The following is a 21,830-nucleotide window of genomic DNA, read 5'->3' as shown; positions in this document are numbered from 1 at the left end:
CGTCCTTTGTAATGCATCAAAACCAAAGCAAGAGCCCTACAAGCATTAGAGTCCCTCCTCCTCTCTAATTACTCTTTAACTCAGATTATTGATTTCATTTAAACACATCAGTGATGTCTTGCATAACAGTAAGAAGTAACAATGTAACAATTTATTTTGCTATTAAGGAGAACTCGTACATCCACTGCAAGCTCTGTGTTCTCTTTTTATTTTAGGTATGAGCCTGTTTTTCACACTAAAAAACAACTTTTTTTTTTTGCCATAAATATAAGATTAAAAACATAAAAATATATAATATAATATATATATAAAATATAATATTAAAAACATTCAAATGAGCTTTTTGTTTGGATGGGGGGTGGGAAACCTATGTCAGTGTTTTACACAGCACTGATGCAGCAGTGAATTTTTTAGCTGTTTGTAAGGATGACAGCACTGAACAAGTGAATCGTAAAGTCACAGATGGGAAAGGCCCATGGACATCCTAATGCAGAGGTTCAAGAAGAAGAATTCAACAGAAGCCTGCATTACAAAGCAGGATTAGGGGCTTAGCGAGCCAACTTCAGTTTTAACCCTGGGTTTTCTGTGTTACCAAGGTGGGTTCATCGTCACAGTAACACGTTTAGCCTACTCGTGAAGAGGTTTTGCTTGAGATAAGAGATCATCGCATACAAAACCACTTCAAATTGGCCAGTCAGTTCTCTGGCACATAGTCTCACCATTCCTGAAGTTAGCCTACTTGCCAGTTCTTCTCATCTTTCCTTCGTTGATTTGAGTAGAATCACACAATAATACAGCACTTTTATTATACACATACAAACACACTAGCACAGCACTGCTATGGCTGTCTTGCTCTGGGTCTGCACTATGTGATCAATCTCTTCATATTTTTCTAATATAGTTTTTCTTTATTTACAAAATATGCTGCTCTGCTGCAGTTAGACTTATCATGTTTGTAAGTGGTCATATGTAGCTATGTATTTGCATGCTCTTGTAGCTAGATTAGGTAACCCTAAGTTGATATATTGGGTTTAGTTTTCTAAGGTTTTCCATGTCAGAATATAATAAAAATCATCTTAAATCTTATAGATACTAAATAATAGTCACAAAGTATTGTAGTGTCATTATTTATTTAAGAAAAGCTGAGCCAAAATGTAGAAACTATGAAAACTAACTACACCCCGTGATTCATTTGCTTGTAGAACCACCTTTAGCAGAATAGCTTGAAGTAACTTGAAGTAGTTTTTCTCTGTATGACTTCATCAGTCTTTCATATCACCATGGAGGAATTTTGGCCAACTCTGATTTACAACATTGCTTCAGTTCATTGAGGTTTATGGACTTTCATTTATGCACAGCTTTCTTTTTTGATCAGGCTCAGCTCTAGATTCTGACTGGGCCACTGCAGCATTGTGATTCTTTTCTTTTCCAGTTATTCTGTTACAGATTTTCTGGTGTTTCTTGGTATAATTGTCCTATTGCACGAAGCCTTTTTGGCTGAGCTTTAGCTGTTGGAAAGATGGGCTCACATTTGACTCTAGAATGCCTCTAGAGGAGTTTATGGTCAACTCAATGACTGCAAGGTGCACGGGACCTGTGAATGCAAAACAAGCCCACACCATCATCATAATTAACACTGTTTGTGCTAATATGCTGTGTTTGGTTTTCACCAATCATGTGCTGCCATGTTATTTTTAAGAGGGAAGAGGCTTTCTTCTGGCAACCTTCCAAAACAAGCCATACTTGTCAAGTGTTTTTCTAATTGTACTGTCTGGCTTATTTGTACTGAACTTTAACATTTCACATGCTAACTGAGGCCTGTAGAGTCTGACATGTAGCTCTCAGGATTTCTGAGCATTGGGATCAATTTGCTGGTACATCCAGTCAGCGGATTATTAGGAACTTGAATGTGTTCCACTTGTGAAGAATCTTTCTTCGTCTAGAATCATGGACTTCAAATTGTTTGGAAATTACTTTTAATCCTTACCAGACTGATGGGCAGCATACATTCCTTTTTTAAGTTCATCGGTAATTTATCTTCTCCTTGGCACTGTGTTAACACACACCTGAATGCTTCAGGCCAGTAAACTACCTATACTTCTGTTTTTGTAGAGGAGCTCACCCTTGCTGATGATCAGTTAATCAAGTGCATTTAATTGCAAGATGAAGCAGTGAGGGTGTACTTAGCTTTTCTGTGTTATTTATTTAGTTTTTTTCTATGGTGACTGAGAAGTACCAGGAACAATCATGCTTAAATACTGAAATTGAGTTTCCCTTGCCAAATGGTAAACGACTGTATTTTTTACTCCACATAAAGTTGACTGAAAGCTCCTCCTGCTTGAGACCTACAGGATGATGCAGGACTTAGGTTGGGTTCCCAATCCACTCATGTAAGTTGGAGAGTAACACTACAATAGCAACCTCCTTAAGTCCCAGCATATAAATAGGAACAGAATAAACTAAACAGTTCGCAGTTACATTGCAGCTGAAACAGGGTGAATGTTGATACTGTTAATATTTACAGCTCCAGTCAAATTGGACTCCTCAGTCAACATGGCGTGAAAAGTGTTGGCCTCAACCCGACTCAACCTTAAGGCAAATACCTAGATCGTTACATAGAGGCATACTGAGAAGCTTTGATTTTGACCGATTTCTTCAAATGCTGTTCTGTGTGGCAGCTCTTTGAGTGCCAACCTGCTTCCTAACAATGACTAGATTAACATGTAATGTTTAACTTATTCCCTGACATTAACTAATAACATTGACAATTCTAATAAAAATATCTTAGCATGTTTTCAAAATGCTAAATTATGCAAACCAAACATGATAAATCCAGAAACGTGATCAAGAGCTGTTATTCTCTACAGTTCTACAGTTTGCTGTTACTTGTAGGATGAACCTAACATCTAAAGGTAGCAGTCAAGAAGTTTGTTCAGACGACAGCTTTAAGCCACGTCAAAATATCAGACTCTCACTGTAAGCTTATCATTGACTTCATGCTGTGGACAGAAGTCTAACAGATAAGACAGAGGCCGACCTCAAGTCCATGTAGACATTCTAAGAAGGCCACTTCAGTGCAGATAAGGTGAGGCCTTGTTGCAAGGACTGTGATTCATGCAGACACCAAGGCCTGGTGTTAACAATGATGAGGAACCTAATTCGATAAGCACCAAGTGCTTGGCATTTATCTGGCAATATACAAAATGAAAATCCAAAACATTTCTTTATTGGTTTCGATAAACTTGAAAGTGACATAATGCATAGAAGCAGAAAAAAAGATTTATCCCTGCTCTGAAGGACACAGTAACGTCATTCTGTATCACTTCTGATTTCTAAACAGTCTGACTTTCAACAAAAGAGCCACTCATAAGGTCGAATCTACACGAGAAATTCCCCCGCTTTGTCATTACTCAAAACAATTACACTCTGGCCCGTAAGCGTTTCTGTTCTCTAGCCATGCTGTAAACTAGCTAGTCATCTTCATAATCTAACATCAACAGAGAAAACACCTTCAAAGGACCACATCAAACATACACTAAGTTTGTTACGTTTATTGCATTCTGGGGGATAAACTGTTCAATTAAATGTGCTGCGAAATGTTTGATGGTCCTTCACAATGAAAGCAATGTTTGATCTGTATCATAACAATGTGTGTACAGTATATGCAATGACATTATATACCTGGCCTCAGGAAACAATTAAGGGGTTATTTATACAGCACCTTTCAAAGCCAACATTACAAAGTGCTTCACAAAAACAAAGACTGAAATTACTCCAAGATGAAGGCAGCTCCAACGTTCAGAAGTTTGTAATTAGTCGAAGATCTAAGTCATAGGCTTAAAAACCGAAGCCATTTTTAAGGGGGGTGGGAAGGAAGGGCTGTGTGACGTGAAATATTAGGTTTGTGTGTTGTATGTTACTCTGTGGTATAATTAATTTAGCAAAATGTGTGAAAAAACAAAAATAAAACAAAAACCAATAAACCGTCCCTTTTCAGGGGATTTTTGTTTTGTTTTGTTTTTCATTTTTGCTTGGAAGAAAAGAGACTCAAATGATTATTCATATTAACTATTTGTATACTTATCTATCTACTGCTGAGTTGTTCTGAATTTTGTGAACACTGGTGTCATGTTTTAAAATGCCAAATCAAACACTATATACAGAACCACTGCATATTGACTGTCAACTGGAGAGTATAACATCACATTTTGGGGTGGCTGTAGCTCAGGAGGTGGAGCAGGTCATCTACTGATTGGAAGGTTGGTGGTTTGATCCATGTCTCCCACTTGTCTGCATGCCAAATATCCTTGGGTAGTTAGTAAGCGCTTAAAAGCATAGGTGGGTGAATGTGGTATGTTGTGTAGAGCGCTTTGAGTACTCCGGGAGAGTAGAAAAATGCTATATAAGAATCACTCAATGTACATTTTCATGAAAATCAAAAGAAATTGGATTTTTAAAAGCCCATTAAAAAATTATTACGATGTTTTTGACGATGTTTGTGCAAAGTGTCGTTCAGATTGGCTCACCCGTTAAGGAGGAGATAGGGTACATATACTACATGTACATTTACAATTATAATAAGTTATACTCTGTAGTTTTTTGTTTGTTTTTCAGAGTTACAGATATCCTTGAAAGCTCACTTAAAACGTAACCACCAATTCAGTACAGCAAAGTAGCTTATTTGTCCATTGTGATCATCGATACTAGCATACACTATATGGGTCACACGTCTTAATCTTTGAATTCAGGTGTTTTTAGTCCCATTGCTACAGTTAATCAAAGACCTGTCCGTGCAGTCTGCCTTTCAAAACATTTTGAAAGAATGGTTTGTTCTAAAGAGCTCGCTGAATTTGAGTGTGGTGCTATAATAGGATTCCACCATTGCAACAAATCAGTTTCTTCAAGTTCTTCAAGAAATCAAGTTTCTTCACTCGCAGATATCCTGCAATTAAGTGTAAATGGTATTTTTAGTTTGGGAACCACAGCAACTGCCAAGTGTCAGAACACAGAAAGTTACAGAGCGAGGTCATTGAGTGACTGTTTAATATTGCTAACTTTTGCTATTACACTCTTATTGTTTCCACTGTAATCGCCATAACAAGATGTTATGAAAATGTGATTTAAATACTGTAGATCAATAAATCTTTAAACCCCTATTATTCTTTTGTGTAATCAACAAACATTGTTTCTTAATTTCTTTACATCGCGTGAGGTAGTGGGACATGCAGCATAATTTGGCAATTAATTATGGCCTGAATCAATAAACAGAAATGACTTGATTGATTTTTTTGGTTAATTTGTGTTGTACTGTAGGTTGTATAGCAGCAGCATCCTTTTACAGTGTTTAGCTCTGTTTACAAAGAACATATTACTGTAATTTAGTGTATTTTTGTGCCATTTTGTTAAAGTGTATCTTTGCAGTATATTTTGTGACTTGTTGCTGTAACAGTGTAGTACCAATATCGTCTTCCCTCAACTGTCTCCCATGTCTAACATGTAATGTCCATTCAATTACACATTTCCATCCTCTTTCCACTCATGTCTCCAGGCGAGTGGTATCAAATTCACTCTCACTAATGATGACACTGAGAAATTAGAGTCAAATCAACGTAGTGTATTGACTTTACTTTAATTGGAAATCTCTGTGTCATGCAGCTTTTTAACATTTGTTCTTTGGTCCACATAAAGAAAAAAGTAGATTGTGATTTTTTTTAAAGATTTTAACAGAGCAAAAGTTCTGTACAAGAGCTATACAAGAAGATTGTCCTAAAACGACCTGCCTGATTTCTGACAGCTACTGGTAGTATGGGACATTTAATTAAAACCAATAATTTCTTTTATCTTGTTCTTGGGAACTGGCTTATATGGCTTGTTTCATAAACCTGGACATGACAACTGAATACTTTATAAAGAAGAGTGAAAAAACTTTTACCTTACCTTTCTGCCAGGACACTGGGTGCACGATATAATTCAACTTGTATTAGAGCTGCATTACATTGAGACTGAGCTTAAATAAACATATTATGCTGTAGTTGCCTGGCTCTTTTCAGTTCAGTGACTTTGAGAATCCACTGTTCCCTCTCTGTCATTCTACATATCTGCTGGTGTTGGATTCAAACAAAAAACAGATGATACAAATTATGTTCTTTGAAAACAAATTTTGTCTCATGTCATGGTTAATGGGCCTCTTTTAATACTCCATAAAGCATTAGGTCAGTCAGTCTTTCAACCAAGTTTAATTTATAAGCCATCGGCATCAACTTTATTTATTTTTTTCATTTTGTGTTAGCTAGGTTGTTGGTTTTCAGCTGCTGTGGATATACAAGAAAGCTTTCATAGTCTCATTTATACCTGTTATTTTAACACGAAGAAGCATCTGTCTCTGCACTCGATCCAAAGTCTTCTTTCACTTATTTCCTCTTAATGTCTATTTGTGAGGACTCAATGAGGTCCCCAATGATGGCTTTCCTTAACACTTCTTCCATCATCTTCTAACTAACTTAGCTGACTGATCCTTCTCCAAATTGATCTCTCAGCACTGGTTAACAGTCCCATTTCTACTGTCTTCCTTCCTGTTCTGTTTCACATCTGGCTGTATCGTCCTCAAGTAAAACAAAATTGCTCGTATAATCAAGAAACCAACACTCAAACCCAATTATATATTTTGAAACTGGGCTTCTTGTTGTCACTGAAGCACTAAACAATGGCTCATTCCCCTCAGTCTTCTTATAACTACGTTTATGCTTTTAACACCGAGCCACCAGATGCTCTGAGTCTTTCCTACCAACTCTGTTGGGTCATTTCTTACTTGGTTGACCTTGTTTCTTTGTCCTGTTAGACCACACTATGTAGATAGTGATCCCTGCTCAGCTTTCCTGGAATGTCTTTGTGCTTAGACACAAACATCTCTGATGTAAGGACCACAAGTGTGAGACAACACAGTCCTGCATGCCTGCAATGTTAAGTTTAATCCACTTATTATTTTTTACAGGTGCTTTACAGTAACAGCGACTAGTTCTCTTCTTACTGTGAAGCAGAAAAATCACAAAGCACTTTGCACACCTGCTTTGCATTTGCTGGAAAATGACAAAACTTCACCAAGTTATTACTGAGAAAAAAATTAAACATATTGTCTCCACTATATTACAATCAGGCATTCCATATATAACTCTGTCTCCCTCTCTCTCTTTCTGTGCACATGCTTTATTATTTTTTCAAGTTAGTAGTTTTGCTTTAGTTGAAAATGCACATGCTTTTGTGCATGAGTAAACTGTGGTACAAAGCTCACTTTATATCTGTGTGTCATTTGCAAGACAACATGGGACAATGGGTGTTTTTCTGTGTGTGCTTTTATGGGGTTTTTTCAGCCTATGTGGCTCAGAGGTGAAACAGTGCTGGACTTTATACATATGAGGCTGAAAAGGTTCAGGAGCACTAAATGGAAATATGCAAAGATGGGTTAATGTGTGCCCAATAGACTGCATTTAAAAGAAAAGAGATCGAAGAATATGGAATGGATGTAGCATCCAGCCAGTGTGGAAGTGACCAACTCAGATGTAATGTAAAGACACAGTTATCTGTTGGTTGGTGCTGAGCAACAGACTAGAAAAACTAGAGTGTAAACTTCACACAGCAGCCTATGATATTAGTCAGAGATGCTAATTTTGCTGCATTTTAACATAGATGTTAAAACCTCAAGTGGCTATTTGACAAATTGTCATTTTTGCCACTTCCCCATTAGTTTCAGTTTTCAGTCCTGGAAGTCGCTGTTTGCTTTAATAAAATTAAGCTTCTTATATTTCAAGTGCTGTACCAGAAGTCTTGATGTTTGTGATAGTGGCTTCTTGAAATGTGGGCAGAAATATGTTCAGCTTCAAGCCTAAGCACCACTGACAAATAATGCTGTAATGATGGGTGGTTAAGTCATCGACTGCTGCCCGCCTCACTGCTTTAGTCATACAATTTGTATGACTGCGAGTAGAGTTTGTGTATAGCATGCGTTATTATGGCACTGGTGCTTCTTGTGGAATTAACAGACATCCTCCTCCCACTCTTTCTCCATCTCTCTCTCTGTTTACGTGTAGAAAGAGTACAAGCTTCTCTCCATGGGGAGGGGAATTTTAATACTGAGTGTTTAAAAGTCTGTGTTTATGAACACTTTAGCAGCAAAAGGCATTCAATAACAAGTTCCATTTTTAATGAGAAAAAAAGCCACTAATACAAAGAAATAAATAAATAACTGGGTATTGCACACATGTTGGCCACTATGATACAGTATGATATGGTACACTGCTGACTCAATGTGTATTTTGAAGTGTGGTGTAAGCATGTGTGTGCATGCATATGCTCAAGAGATGCACATGTAGCTGAGTTGCTTATTCACATCAGAGTGACGCATGTGCTTAAGGAGCCTGCTGAAGCTGTCCAGACAAGCTGCAAAAACACACGCACACACATATAGAGCGCAGAATGTGATGCTCCTGCAGTGGGATTATCAGGTAAACCTGTGAGTTCAATCTGCGGCTGGTGGTTAATACCTTCTAAAGAAGTTTGTAGCGGGCGGCTCCATTCTGGATTGGTGTTGTGGCATGAAAATATGCGTGTCTGCAGCATAGAAGAGTCATCACAAAATCTGTAGTTAAGGCTCCAGACATACAGATATTTGTTGTAGATTTAAAAGGCTATTTGTTATCCTGTTTGACTTCACGCATCTGGCTTGTAAGAGGAAGTACTTGGCTTGTTGCACTGGGGACTGAACGTGGGTGGTAAGGAAGACGATTAAAGTTTGTGAAGTGCAGCGGGGGCAGACAGGTTGTGGAAGGAAAAGCAATATGCTAATATGCTGCTGGACATTAATGGTAAAATGGTAAGAAATATTCACAGCTTTTTGCTCTGTCTGTATTTTTTTTAAGTGAGTGATTTATCCATTCTCAGTGCTGTCACTGTTTCTTCAACAGGTTTCAGCTACAGAAGAATGTGTAGGACCCATGAGATTGTCTCAAGAGCCAATTCAGGTAAGAGTAAGACAGCCCGTTGGGTCATGTTCATATCTAATGTTTAAGAACAACTGATGAGTGCAGTTTATGGCACCAAATTTCCACCCCCATAAGTGTAATTTAGTCTCCTAGATAAACAAAACGGATTCAAAATGTACTATGAATTCCCTGTTTGTGTCCAGTTGGAATTTCTATATGCAACTTCATTTAAAACAGGGAAAAACAAATACACTGCCTATGCTACTTATACCATTTATACTGCTTATAGTTTATATCACATTAGGACTTCTTCAGATTTTATCCCAGAAAAAAATCATTCCATCTCTACTAAAGGACGAGAATACTTTTGCAGATTGGTTTTTATTCGTAAAGCGACTTTATCCACAGTGTGGTTAACAGTATTTGCTGTGATAATGATTTACCTGACTAAAGTTGTTGAAGATAAATTTACTTTTTTGATTTAAAGTAAAATATGGTCTTAGCCACATAAACCCTGTTTGCCTTTGTAGTCCAAAATGTTCTTTTGTATGTCCCCGAAATAATATCTTCTATCCCTTGCGTTGCATTCATTCTTGAATCAGTGCTCTAAGACATATTTGCTGTGATGTTTTCTGGATATAGTTTGCCATTTTAGATTAATTTTATGCATCTTAAATACCTGTAGACACCTTGTCTGTCCTCTGTAATTTCGGTCTAGCTAAGATTTCATCTTGCCTATCAAGAACTCGAGTAATATTGTGGGGTTAGGCAGGGTTGAGTCAGGGACTGTCTGTACTCATCTTCTGGTTAGGGATTAGGACATGTGCTAACAAGATTTATCCTTATGTAACAGAGAAAGTAAGAGCTCTCGGAGGTGACTAGCTGGTTAGATTACAAAGCATTCCTTATTCCAGCAGTTCTGCTACTTTATTAGCTGCTCGTTTATTGCTTTTATTTGATTTGCTTTGGTTTAGGCTGTGCTGCTTTGACCCATCTCCGGGGGTTTTTGAGTTCAGTTCAGCTCCCACTCCAGTGTGGTGATGTGAGAGGCCTGGCATGCCACTCGTGTTCATGCTGAGCTAAAGAATCCCACTCTATCCCTTCACCCTCCTCCTTATTTACCAAACCCAAAAGCACTATAGCAGAAATCTCTGGCAGCATGCAAGCAGGTGGTGGGACCGAGGGCTTTATTAAAAAGCCTTTTTTGACTTCATCTCATGGCCCATAAAACCCTAAAACTGCTCTTTTAGTTTTACGTCCAACCTTCTGCTGGATCCATGACCTGAGTCGCTCCTCCTCTACTTCACTCCTTCCACAGGAACAGAGAGATGAAAAGAGAGATAAAATGTTCTGCAGGAGAGAGTTATATATTGTGAGTTTTCCTTGACATTTACTATTACTGCCTGGTGGCCCTGGAGAGTTTCAGATTTGCTACATACCTCCTCCATCAGCTTATCTAATGCTTCATGTGGTTTCACTTGTTACACACATAATTAATAATCTAAAGTGCATTGTAATTATATCGCAGATCCATGTAAAGAAAGGTAATTCTGTTGTTGAAAACTTTTGTCATTTTGTATCTTTAAACTTTTAATGCCTTTTTGTGTGTAAGCTCAACTATAATAAACAACTGCAATTGCAGTTGAAGCTGTTGCTCAAATAATTCATGTGTTCATCAGCAGAATCCTTAATGGAAGGAAGTTTTATCATTGGTTTACTAAAAATAAGAACTTGTTAAATGTAAAAGCAATGTTTCTGTGTCTAATTAATCCTTGACAATTTTATATGTAAGTTAAAGGCATCACACCTTTGATTTACATCTAGTTTATCGTGATATAATATGTTGAAAAACAACTTACTCATACAGACTTTGTGTCCTCTAACTTTGACATAGATTTACTTGGTTATTTATTTATCTGAAATAAGTCCTCAGACATTTATTTATTTATTGCAATTCTTTTCTTTTTAAAAGATTTTCCATGTGGATATTCAGAAAATGATAAAATCCAGTTAAAATTGATGGCCATTAACCAAATCCTACCACAACTAGTTAGGTAAGCGGTGTTAGGATTTTGTGCTTCTTATTTTTTGTTTTCTTTAATTTATTGATAAAATTTTAAAACATGCTTATTGGAGCACATAAAATTGTACAATGCAAAATGTAATGAGTTTGTTTTAAACTGTTTAAACTGCAGTAGTGCAATTATCATCATTAAGTCATCTTAAAATGGGACTTTAAAGTAATTTGTAATATCTCAACATAAGTAGCAGAGCTAAAATATGCCAAAGTAAAAAAGAAAAAGAAAAAAGGTTTAGACTGGAATGCTGACTGAAAGGTAATTTTTAATGAATTCATTAATTTATAATTATATTTAAAAAGCATGAAATCAGTGTTTCATTAACAGCCTGACCTAAACACTGTCTACAATTTTCAAACTAATTCTGGGATGTGTGTGTAATGTGTACGTAGAATATGCTAAGCTGGGAGGTACTCCAAAATATACACGATAAACTACGCGGGTTATAGTTTTGACATCATTCATATGAAGGAAAAAACTTTTTAACTAACTTTCCCAACTCCCCAGATATAGTGAGGAAAGTTGCTTTTGTTATAGTGTTACGTGAGAGTCATCTTACACTCTTGTACTCTCTTTTTATCCCAGTAATATCTAGCTCAGTCAAAACTGTTGTTAACCGCTATTTGAGCTGCTGTTCTGTCTTGTAATTACCTTGGATCTCAATAGGCATGCACATGTGGAGTTTCTTTTGAGCCACACCTGGCAATTCTAATTTTTATCCCACATTTAAATAATGTATCACTGCACACTATAGTTTCCCTGTTCTGCAGTTTTTTATCACTTCATTTTCTAATCTTTGGGGCAGTTTCCATCATATTCATCCAAATTCTACAGAGCTTATGACCTTGTAGTGTCTTGCAACTTCCCCCATTGAGCAAAGCATTGCCAGCAAAGACTTAACCTGCTTGAGAACATGATAAAAACCTCCCCTACTTTCTCCATATCCATAGGCTAAAATCCAGAAAAATGCACATCCTGCAGTGCGTGCTTTTGCATACAAGAGTCGGGACAGGGGAACAAGGGATGATAATGCTGTGCAATCCCAAAAAAGTTGATTGTTAAAATAAAATGCTGGAAAGCTGAAAGAAAAGATTTCATTGGCCAGCCTTTGACCTGATATACAGTTAAATGGCTCAAAGGTAGTTATCCCAGTGACACATCTGTTTGGAAGTCTCCCAGTGTTAAATGGCATCTGACTTGGGTGTGCAAACATGGCAGATTAACCTCTGAACTCTGAAAACAGCAGCAGTCCAGGAGGATAAGCCTCTGTGCTAGCTGAACAGTGTTTTCATGTAAACTATGAAGGCTATGACTTAACTGTGTCATTTGGGTGGCTTGATAGGTTTAAAAACTTAAATTGTATTTTAAGGGTATTGTAACCAATTAATTGCATAAACACACATCCATTTGCCTACCATTAACAGTGAGTTGCATTTAGAGAGGCGTCTAGCTCTGACAGATATGATGTTGGTGTGATGGAGTGCAACCATGTGTTTAAATATGTTTGACTGTGTGTATATTAGATGGTGGTATTAAGACCAACGGCGCCTCCTATCAGGCTTGTCATTGGTGACATATTTGGGTGGCAGGTCAGAGATGTGTGCGGTCTGTGTTGTCCCAGGGTACGCTAGGTACTGTGTGTGTGGAATTTCACATGTTAGCACCATGGTTACACAAGCCAGCACAGGATCAAAGACTGTAGATCTTTCACAGGCACTCGAAAATGGGAGCCCATTTTCTCCTCCTGTCCTCTCCTTCTGACATCGTCTTTTGGCAGTCTCACCTCTTCTTTTTCATTTTCTATTGTTTCTGTCGCTGCCTGTGAAGGACAACATATGAACACTCTGAAATGCTCTCTGCCTGATTTTACTGTGGAGAATCATGACTTGGACTCCCTTCTGCTTATTTCACCCACTCACTCATTAGCTTTCCCCTCTCTCTGCTGTGCTTCCATGCACTCTATCTGTCACTCTATCCTTTGTTGTCCTTAGAGGGAGTCAGGAGGTGATGCTGCTGCGAGGCAGAGCTGAGTACTGTTGATTCTGGCTGCAGTCCAGCTGCCTGCGTGTATATGTTGTGTTTCCTCACCACTGTACCAAAGGTGGTTGGTGTGTTCATGGTCAAAACACAGTGTGGGATCTAAAACATGTCCTCACTCTGCAGGTTTCATGTCTGTCATGATTCTGCGCTGCTCAGTTTCAGTCAAAGCAGTAATTCACCTCTTGGAGAAGGCATTACCATGACGTTTACATGATGGCGGTTATTCAGCTATTCATTTCATCCATTTTAAATTTCCCCAGTCAGAATCGGGAGGGGAGGGCGGGCAGGTGGAGACTCTCCTAGCATGCTTTTAACAAAAGATAGAGAGGCACCATGCACAGTTTGCCAGCTTATCTAAGGAAAGTCAAGCACACGGATGAGCACACACAATTTCCAATATTTCTCCCAAGCTGCATGCGTGTCTTGGGACTCTGGGAGGAAATCCACAAATCGCCAGAGAGAAAATTAAAACTCAACCCAGAAAAAGCAACAGAGCTGAGACTGAAAATCAAGACTGATGATGACACAGTTGACCATTTTCCCGCTGTTTATTTTTCTCAGTTTTTGATTTTACTCACATCGCTATACTAACAAAACAAATAAAGGTGGTAATACTATGTTTTACTTTACCCAGTTATGCAAGCTTTACAAATGAAGTAGGGTTTTTTAGCTTTTCGTTACATCCAGATAAACTTCCTGTTTTGTCAAGCCTACACGAACACTAAGGGAACATTATGTGCTAATTTCAAAATGAAAACCATCACTAGAGACAAATGACCGATACATTCTTATATATTACTTTCTCAGAAATGTTAAAATTCGATTTCTGTGCATCTATGAATATGCTCCTTAGGGCTCATTATTAGACCTCAAGGGAACAACCATTTCAGGGGCCAAACAGATAGATGTTCCTAAGCAAAGTCTCTCTAGGATCTTTGTTCTTCCCGTGCCGAGAGGTTGTTTTTCTGATTTCCTGTTACGGTCCAAAAACATGCATGTTAGGGTAATTGGTGGTTCTAAAATTAGATGTAGGTGTGGATGTGAAAAGGCAGCCTCCATGTGTTCGTCCTGTGATGAACTGCCGACCTCTGTGGACTGTACCGTACATTTTGTTGCATGTCGCCTGTAAAAGGCTCCTGAGATAGACCCCAAGATTAAGATACAAAATTGACACCAGAGGTCCAAGACCAGCCCCTGCAGTGTGCAAACCACCAGATTATAAATACCCTGAAAGAGGGTACAGTGGTAAGACTTAAGAGGTTACTGCCCCCATGACATGCCATCACTAAGGCTATCCCTAAAGGTACAATAACACATTTATTTTATGAGTAATGCATGTTAAAGGTAATAAATTGTTTCTGTTTTTTTAGCCGTTTCTCTATGTACTGTCATGTTTCGTAGCCTTATAAAATAATGATAATAATATATAGATTGTTCTTAGCAAAAGACAAGAAACAACCAGGCTGGATTTCATAAAATTTGTTGACATTTTAAGCACAGGCAAAGGAAGGAGCTGTTTTTGGTTCCAGTAAGAATAACATTAGGCAGCGATCCTGATGCGAGCAGTATTTCGTGCTTTTTGGTTTCTTCATTAGGGTGGGGCCTCTCTGTTTGCCATTTGCATGTTCTACATGTTTCTTCCCACAGTCCAAAGATATGCATGGTAGATTAAGTAGTGATTTGGATTTAAAACTGTGGATTTGAGCGTAATAATTTTGCATTACGTCAACATAAGGCTGTTTAATTTTTCTTTCATGCAGCCAGTTACTTACTTACTCCATAAACAGTGCATTATGTTAATCTACAAAAAGGGAGGAGTGGATATAATTTAAGCCAGAATTTGTACCTGTTGCTATTCACTGATACATGTCAGTAGCCTCATTTGTCCTGTAACCTTGTGAAAAATGTAACCGGCACATAAAATGTTCTTGGTCTGCTGTTCTGAATAGTGTCCTGTCTGAGTAGTAGGCAAAGTGAAATATCTATTTTATAATTATCCCAGCAATAGAAGTACTCTCTTACCCCCATGCCCATTTCCTTGTCTCTCTCCAGGTCTTGCTCGTGTTTGCAAAGGAGGACAGCCAAAGTGATGCCTTCTGGTGGGCCTGTGACCGCGCTGGTTTCAGGTGCAACATTGCACGGACGCCTGAGTCTGCTGTTGAATGTTTCCTAGACAAGCACCATGAGATAATAATCATTGATGGACGTCACTCACGCTATTTTGAGCCTGAAGCTGTTTGCCGGTGAGTGAAGTCTTTATGACCAGAGTCACTGGTTCTATATTTTCTGTAATTTCTCTATTTTCACTTCAGTGAATGTTTTGAGAGTGTTTCCTCCCAGCAGCTGGGAGAAGACATTTTAGGAAGTAATTTGGTGTTGTATTACATATTTAAGAGTATATTGATACTTCTTTAATGTTTGGAAACCATCTCCTTAAACTGAAAAAGAAAAAAATACTAGCAAAGAAATGATTTAACCAAATCCACATCTTTTTGCACGTAATCATGTGCAATATATAGATCAAACTACATCAGTCAAAAGTTATAGCAAGGAGCAGTGAGTACTGAAGCTCCTATAGCTTTGGGACTCTGTTGTGAAGAACTGGTTGGTGCCATCTGGTGTTCACTGAAAGCAACACAGAAGTCTACAACTTGAAACCTGATGCTCCAAGTTATATTTACAGATTCCTTTATTCAGTTTTTCTCCAAAAGGAAGTACAAGATATTTGACTTCCCAAGTTATAGGAAGCCATAGTTGAGCAGGCACTAAAGTGAGTCTGCACTTTGCTGACATGAAATCAGCCAAAAGCCTGAAAAAGCTTTTTTTGCCCATTTGTCCAAAGTGGCCGTGGCTGAGCTTTTCAAAAATATATGCGCCTGCGAAATGATCCCGTTCACTCCCAGTCCTGTGCCAGATGTTAAATCCTTACTGCTCATAGAGTTGTGTGCATTTGTTTATTCATTTACTTATTTATTTACTGAGAACGACCTGTAGTCCTGTGTTCTGGATACATTTCTACAATTTTCTTCTTTTAAATAACATGACTTTCAGGTTTTCAAGTCAGCTTATTCTTTGTTTTAATAAATAAATCGAAGCTGGATGTTCCTTCGATTTTTTGGCATCTATTTAAAGAAAAACTTTATTCCATATTATTTTTAGCCAAGACAAGTGACTACTACTTATGTGTTTGATTTAGTTTTCCTCCAGACCTTTTAGTTATTGGCCTATAGTAAAAAGCTGTGCCCATATATTTTCTTGTGATTTATTTTAAGTGCTTCATTATTTCCTCAAGTAAAGGAACAGATCCATTTATCTCCCGTCTCCAGAATACCACAGTTTGGCAACTCCTCCCTGTTTCCTCCTTTGCTCCTTTCCTCAATGTGTTTTTTTTTTTTTTTGCCTTTTCCACCTCCCGTCCTTATCCACCATGAGGATCTCTTCCATAATCCATTCCTTCTGTTCCTGCTTTCATTCTCTAACACTGCATACTCGTTCCTCCTCCACCTCCTGGCCCCTTTCCCTTACGCTTTGCCAGTGGCCTTGTGGCTTTGTGGCCAATCCTCTGAGGTACATGTTTGGTTTGGTGTTTCTGTGTAAAACGCAGAAATGTTCTGTCCTCCTTTTGAGGCAATGACATCAACCCCCAAATCTGTCCACATGTTTGTCCTGTACATGAGTCCAAGCCACTTTTCCTGAACTCCTGCTGACTTTGTATCTGTATTTGTGTTATTTTCAGGATGATCCGTGCCACAAAGCCCTCTGAAAACACAGTTATTCTAGCTGTTGTGCCACAAAAGTAAGTCGGAGTTAATCTTCTTTGTAAATTTTAATATTCTGTGTTAATAATTAATTAGAAAATTATTCACATAAGACTTTAAGGTCTTTAAGGCTCAACTTCAAAACAAACTTCAGATGTTTACAGTATCCCATTAGTATGGATGCCTTTGAATGGGGTAGTCTTTCAAAGGCATTTTATCTTACTATGTTGGGTTCATGTACAGCATTACACTTTTTTTAACCATATTAAGCAACCATGAACTCTATCAGGTTCATTTTTTAACTAGACTTTTAATTTGAAAATCAGCACATCAACCGATTATTCCAACACTTTCCAAAAAAAAAGTTATTCCTCAAAATATTTTCATATATTTTTATATAATTCTCTTAAAATCTGCAAGGTCAACAGCAACCTGTCTACGGTTATGGTTGGATGGTGGATTTTATTTTAGTCACATGCAGTGGCGGCTGGCCCATAGGGGGCGCTCGGGCTCCGCCCCCCCAAATGTGGAGGAGTAAAAATATATATTTTTTAAAAATTCATCAATGATAGTTTTACTATGTGTGTGCCCATATACAGCCAGGCGTATTTTAACATTTTCACCAGCTGACTCATTAAAGTTCAACCAACAAACGGTGTTTTTCTTCTTCTGGGGCGCTCGTCAAAGCGCCCTTGATATGCAGCGAAATAGCCTATCATTAAATGGTTGCCAGGGGAAAATAATAAATATTTGACCTATCAGCGTCGCTGAATTAAATGGTTTGGGGGCGCTTAAAATTGCGCCCCTGCAGAAAACGCGCGAAGATTTGCTGTTCTAGAATTTTACCTCAGTCAGTAGCCTAAGTGAGCTATAAGGTCAGAGAGAGACGATGGCAGCGGTATTGTTAACGGTTGAGGCACAGCCTCCCCCAAATTCGGTTAGATCGCTTCTAACCTACCCTTTTGCCAGAAGGACAATGGCAGAAAAACTGCAAGTTAAAGAGTTGGGACCTGACAAGCCCGAAATTCAACTAACCCAGGCAACGAAGGAGAAGTCAAAAGCATACAACAGGACTTTTTGTCGGAGTTGGTTCCAGCGCAAGTCGTGGCTGACAGGCTGTGCATATTGATTTATATGATGCAGCCGGCTTTATATTGTTGCTTGATTACACCACACAACATTGGATTGATGTAGCCTAAGTAATGAGTAAGTGGACACATTCATTTTTGCTTAAAGGCTACTGGATGCTAATTTCTTTCGCTTTCTACCTGTAACTTATGTAGCTAGAGGAAAGCTTTCTGTTGTGTGTTGCCATCTAGTGGGCATGAGGTATCACTGTATGAGTTAATCACCTAGCAACAAATTAAAATTGTGTTGTTTGATGTACTCATTAAATGGGTCATTTTAGTCGATATCATAAAAATTGCCCCCCCTGAGATTTTTTTCAGGAGCCGCCACTGGTCACATGGTAAACAGACAAATTTTCAGTTGCAAGATGATGTTATAATTTAGTATTACTTTTTGATTTTTAGATTGTTTGTTCAAAATAGAAGAAATGTCTATTAAAAAAGGATGGGTATCAACCAAATGCAAGAACTTTTTTTTTTTTCAATAATATGACTTTGCTGTTGAAAATCTTCTTGTCTCCTCACCCTCAACCCAGTCACGGCAGATGGCTCCGCCCCCCTGAGCCTGGTTCAGCCGGAGGCTTCTTCCTGTTAAAAGGGAGTTTTTCTTTACCACTGTTGCCAAGTGCTTGCTCATAGGGGGTTGTCAGATTTTGGGGATTTTCTCTATATTATTGTAGAGTCTTTACCTTACATTGCAAACTCCATTGAAACAATTGTTGTTTTCAATTGGTGCTGTTCATTTTGGATGCAATCACTCATATTTAAAAAAAAAGTTGACTGACTTTTGAGAGTTTAAACTGCACAGTTTTCCATTCATTGTTTGAGCAGACCACTCCAAGCATGATTTTGAAAAATGATTGTGGTTGCAGATGGTAATCATTCTTTTCTGTCACTGTATAGACCGTCTGACCAAGAAGAGCCATCTGTTCTTCCTCTCCTCTGCGCTGGATTTAGCAGAGTACGTCCAACAACTTTTGCCTGTGCTTGTAACTTTGTTTATATCAGATGCAGCCCTCAATGTGTTATGCTTGTTTCTCCTTGAGGCGTTTCATTGATCATCTAAAGATTTTAAACACTTAAACAGCAGCGTGTTGCCAGTTTTGAAAGAGGCACTTATTGTCCGTGTTTTTTAATGGTGTGAAAATGACGTTGGAGGTTTCAATACGATTTGCTACTGACTCATTCAATCTTTCCACCCCCTTTCTCTCCTTCAAATGTCACTTAACCTTGTTTGGCCTCCAGAGGTTTGTGGAGAACAACAGTGTGTCAGCATGCTATAATGAGCTCATACAGATGGAGCATGGAGAGGTGCGCTGCCAGTTCAAACTCAGGTACAAGTGGAGGGCAAAGACACATAGATCATATCATGCAATTATGTGAACATGCACAGACATATACTGTGTAAGTGTTCTTTGGTACTGACTTTCCTAATTCTTAGTCTGGTGGCTTTATTCATCCACAGGGCTTGTAATTCCATCTTCACTGCCTTGGAGCACTGCCAAGAAGCTGTGGAGATCACCAGTGAGGACCACATAATACAGGTAAACATATTACACACCTTCCAACGCAGCAAAAGCTTTTCTTTAAATCACAAAGCTAGTGATAGTGAGTATTTGTGTAATATCTGTGGCTTTCATCCTCAAGTAGTTAATCCAAAAAAACTGTGTATGACTTTAATACCTTTACATATAAACTGTGTCTCTCTTAGTTTTTGTCTTGGTCGCGGCAATTGTGAAATAAATAGAAACACAACAAAGCATCACATTTACAGATTTTACATACATTAACAACAATGTGCTACATAAAAAAGTCGAAGTCGAGTCACCGCAAAACAACATGTACCTCCTTATAGACAGATTATCCTTTCCCCCTCTGTATGGGGAAGAGGTGATCAGGGAAATTTAGACATAAGAGGACAATAAGAAAAATATACAACTTTTTCCTTTAATCTAATAGTTTTGTGGTTATTTCACAGTACGTGAATCCAGCATTTGAACGGATGATGGGCTATCACAAAGGGGAATTGATCGGGAAAGAACTGACTGAACTTCCCAAGAGTGACAAGAACAGAGCTGATCTGCTGGACACCATCAACAACTGTATCAAAAAAGGAAAGGTCAGTCCTGTACCCATTCATCTCCATCCAACCTATCTGTGAGATCTGACAGCATTTCATACCCTGACTGGCCTGTCGTCTCTGAAGGAATGGCAGGGCATTTATTATGCCAGAAAGAAATCAGGGGACAGTATACAACAGCATGTGAGGATAACACCAGTCATCGGCCAAGGAGGGTAAGCCAAGTTAAACAAGCGAACGTTGTTAGTGTACAGCTCCTAGAAAGAAATCTCTGATTCCTGTCCTCTTCCCACAGGAAAATTCGACATTTTGTAGCCATCAAGAGACCGCATATTGACAACAACAATCAGGTTGGTGAAATGATCATCTGATCGTTTACTCTGAAAAGTTTCCTTCCACCCAAGGCAGGGACAATCATTTCCATCAGTTTGTCACTAACACTGCAAAAAAGAAATACCAATCTGAATTTTAGTATGGGTGAGGCATGGCTAATTCTTTAATAATACTGTACTTAGTGTAGAAGCTAATTGTACAAACCTTGGCAAAGGAGAGGTCATTATACAAGGAGTGAAACAGGAGCTTCGGCAATAACAACTAGAAGTTAAAGGTTTTAATCAAATATTTACTCATTCAGGTACTTAAGGATTCTAATGTGGGACTCTCTTTCTTTGCTTACTTAGGGTTTTGGTTGGGTTTTGCTATAGCCACATCTTTAAATGATTCAGTTCTAATATATTGATGTAGTGCCAAATCACAATAACAACCACCTATGAGCAAGCAATTGGCAACAGTGGGAAGAAAAACTCCCTTGTAACAGGAAGAAACCTCCCAACAGAACCAGACTCAGAAAGCGGCAGCTATCTGCCGCAACCAAGTTGGGGGTGAGGAGACAAGAACAATTTCAACAACAAAGTCATATTGTTGAAAAAAAAAATCATATTCTTGTGTTTGGTTATTACCCATCCCTAAATGAAAAATATTCAGCTCCTACGTGCAGGTGCTTGTAGTTAAAAACAGAAGAAGAAGAAGAAAACGGGCAGCTACAAAATATTATTTGTGTTGTGGAGCTTAAACAAATGTCAAACTATCAGCAGCGCTAATGCTGCAGTGCTTTTTGGCCCAATCAAGTCTGGTGATGAAATATACCACTGAGTCCAAACTGCACTTAGTCACTGATTGCAAACTCTGCTGGCAGTTACATCTATATAAATGCTTCAAATGATCTGTAGGCTAAAGTGTCAGATTTACTTCAATACCTCAACAAAACATGTGGGCTCACAGGCTTCCAGCACTATTGAGCACCATGCACAGCTACTCTGAAGCAGGTGCCGCTACGCTCAGCTGGGTTCCCAGCCAATAACGTCATACTATGCTAAGCTACAACTAAGCACCAGGATCTCCCACTAAGGCCTAAGGAAGGCGAGCAGCCAGGCACCAAGGCTATTTATACCCTGGGCAAAGCTGCACAGGCACTAGGTTTAGCTCATTGCTCTCTTTCATCGTGTGTGCATAAGGTGAGTCAGCCACTGACATTTGACTGCCAAAGCCAAATGGCACTCATTCCTGCTTGTCGGGGCTGGGAATCCTTAGGCATGGCAGCGACTGATCCGATTCTAGTCATCCCCCACAACCTAAAATGTGCAGTGTCAAACTGGATGGTATTATCACAGTGTCATTTCTAGATTTTATTCATTTTTTACCACAAATTACCATAAGGAATTGATGCAAAGAAGCAACAAAGGTTTAGCTTTTGATGGCTCTCTAGAACTAAA

The 21,830-nt window shown here is 38.5% G+C and overlaps 1 protein-coding gene across 3 annotated transcripts in view; it reads left to right on the top strand.

Moving 5' to 3' along the window:
- The window catches only part of pde8b (phosphodiesterase 8B), a 51,825-nt gene that overhangs the window by 9,368 nt on the left and 20,627 nt on the right, over positions 1-21,830 (top strand). For 2 of the 3 annotated variants that reach the window (XM_040007278.1, XM_040007277.1), the window contains exons 2-10: positions 8,958-9,014; positions 15,146-15,336; positions 16,830-16,889; positions 18,882-18,939; positions 19,224-19,312; positions 19,444-19,522; positions 19,957-20,097; positions 20,185-20,273; positions 20,354-20,408. In XM_040007278.1, coding sequence (XP_039863212.1) covers positions 8,958-9,014; positions 15,146-15,336; positions 16,830-16,889; positions 18,882-18,939; positions 19,224-19,312; positions 19,444-19,522; positions 19,957-20,097; positions 20,185-20,273; positions 20,354-20,408 — 819 coding nt within the window. Of the gene's footprint in view, positions 1-291; positions 8,867-8,957; positions 9,015-15,145; positions 15,337-16,829; positions 16,890-18,881; positions 18,940-19,223; positions 19,313-19,443; positions 19,523-19,956; positions 20,098-20,184; positions 20,274-20,353; positions 20,409-21,830 lie in introns of those variants that run through there. The other variant, XM_040007279.1, reaches the window with a different exon arrangement.

The sequence above is a fragment of the Simochromis diagramma genome, unplaced genomic scaffold, assembly GCF_900408965.1.
Source record: "Simochromis diagramma unplaced genomic scaffold, fSimDia1.1 OVJJ01000682.1, whole genome shotgun sequence".
NCBI classification, from domain to species: domain Eukaryota; kingdom Metazoa; phylum Chordata; class Actinopteri; order Cichliformes; family Cichlidae; genus Simochromis; species Simochromis diagramma.
The sequence above is the reverse complement of the archived record's forward strand: the minus strand, read 5'-3'. Positions and strand labels throughout refer to the sequence as shown.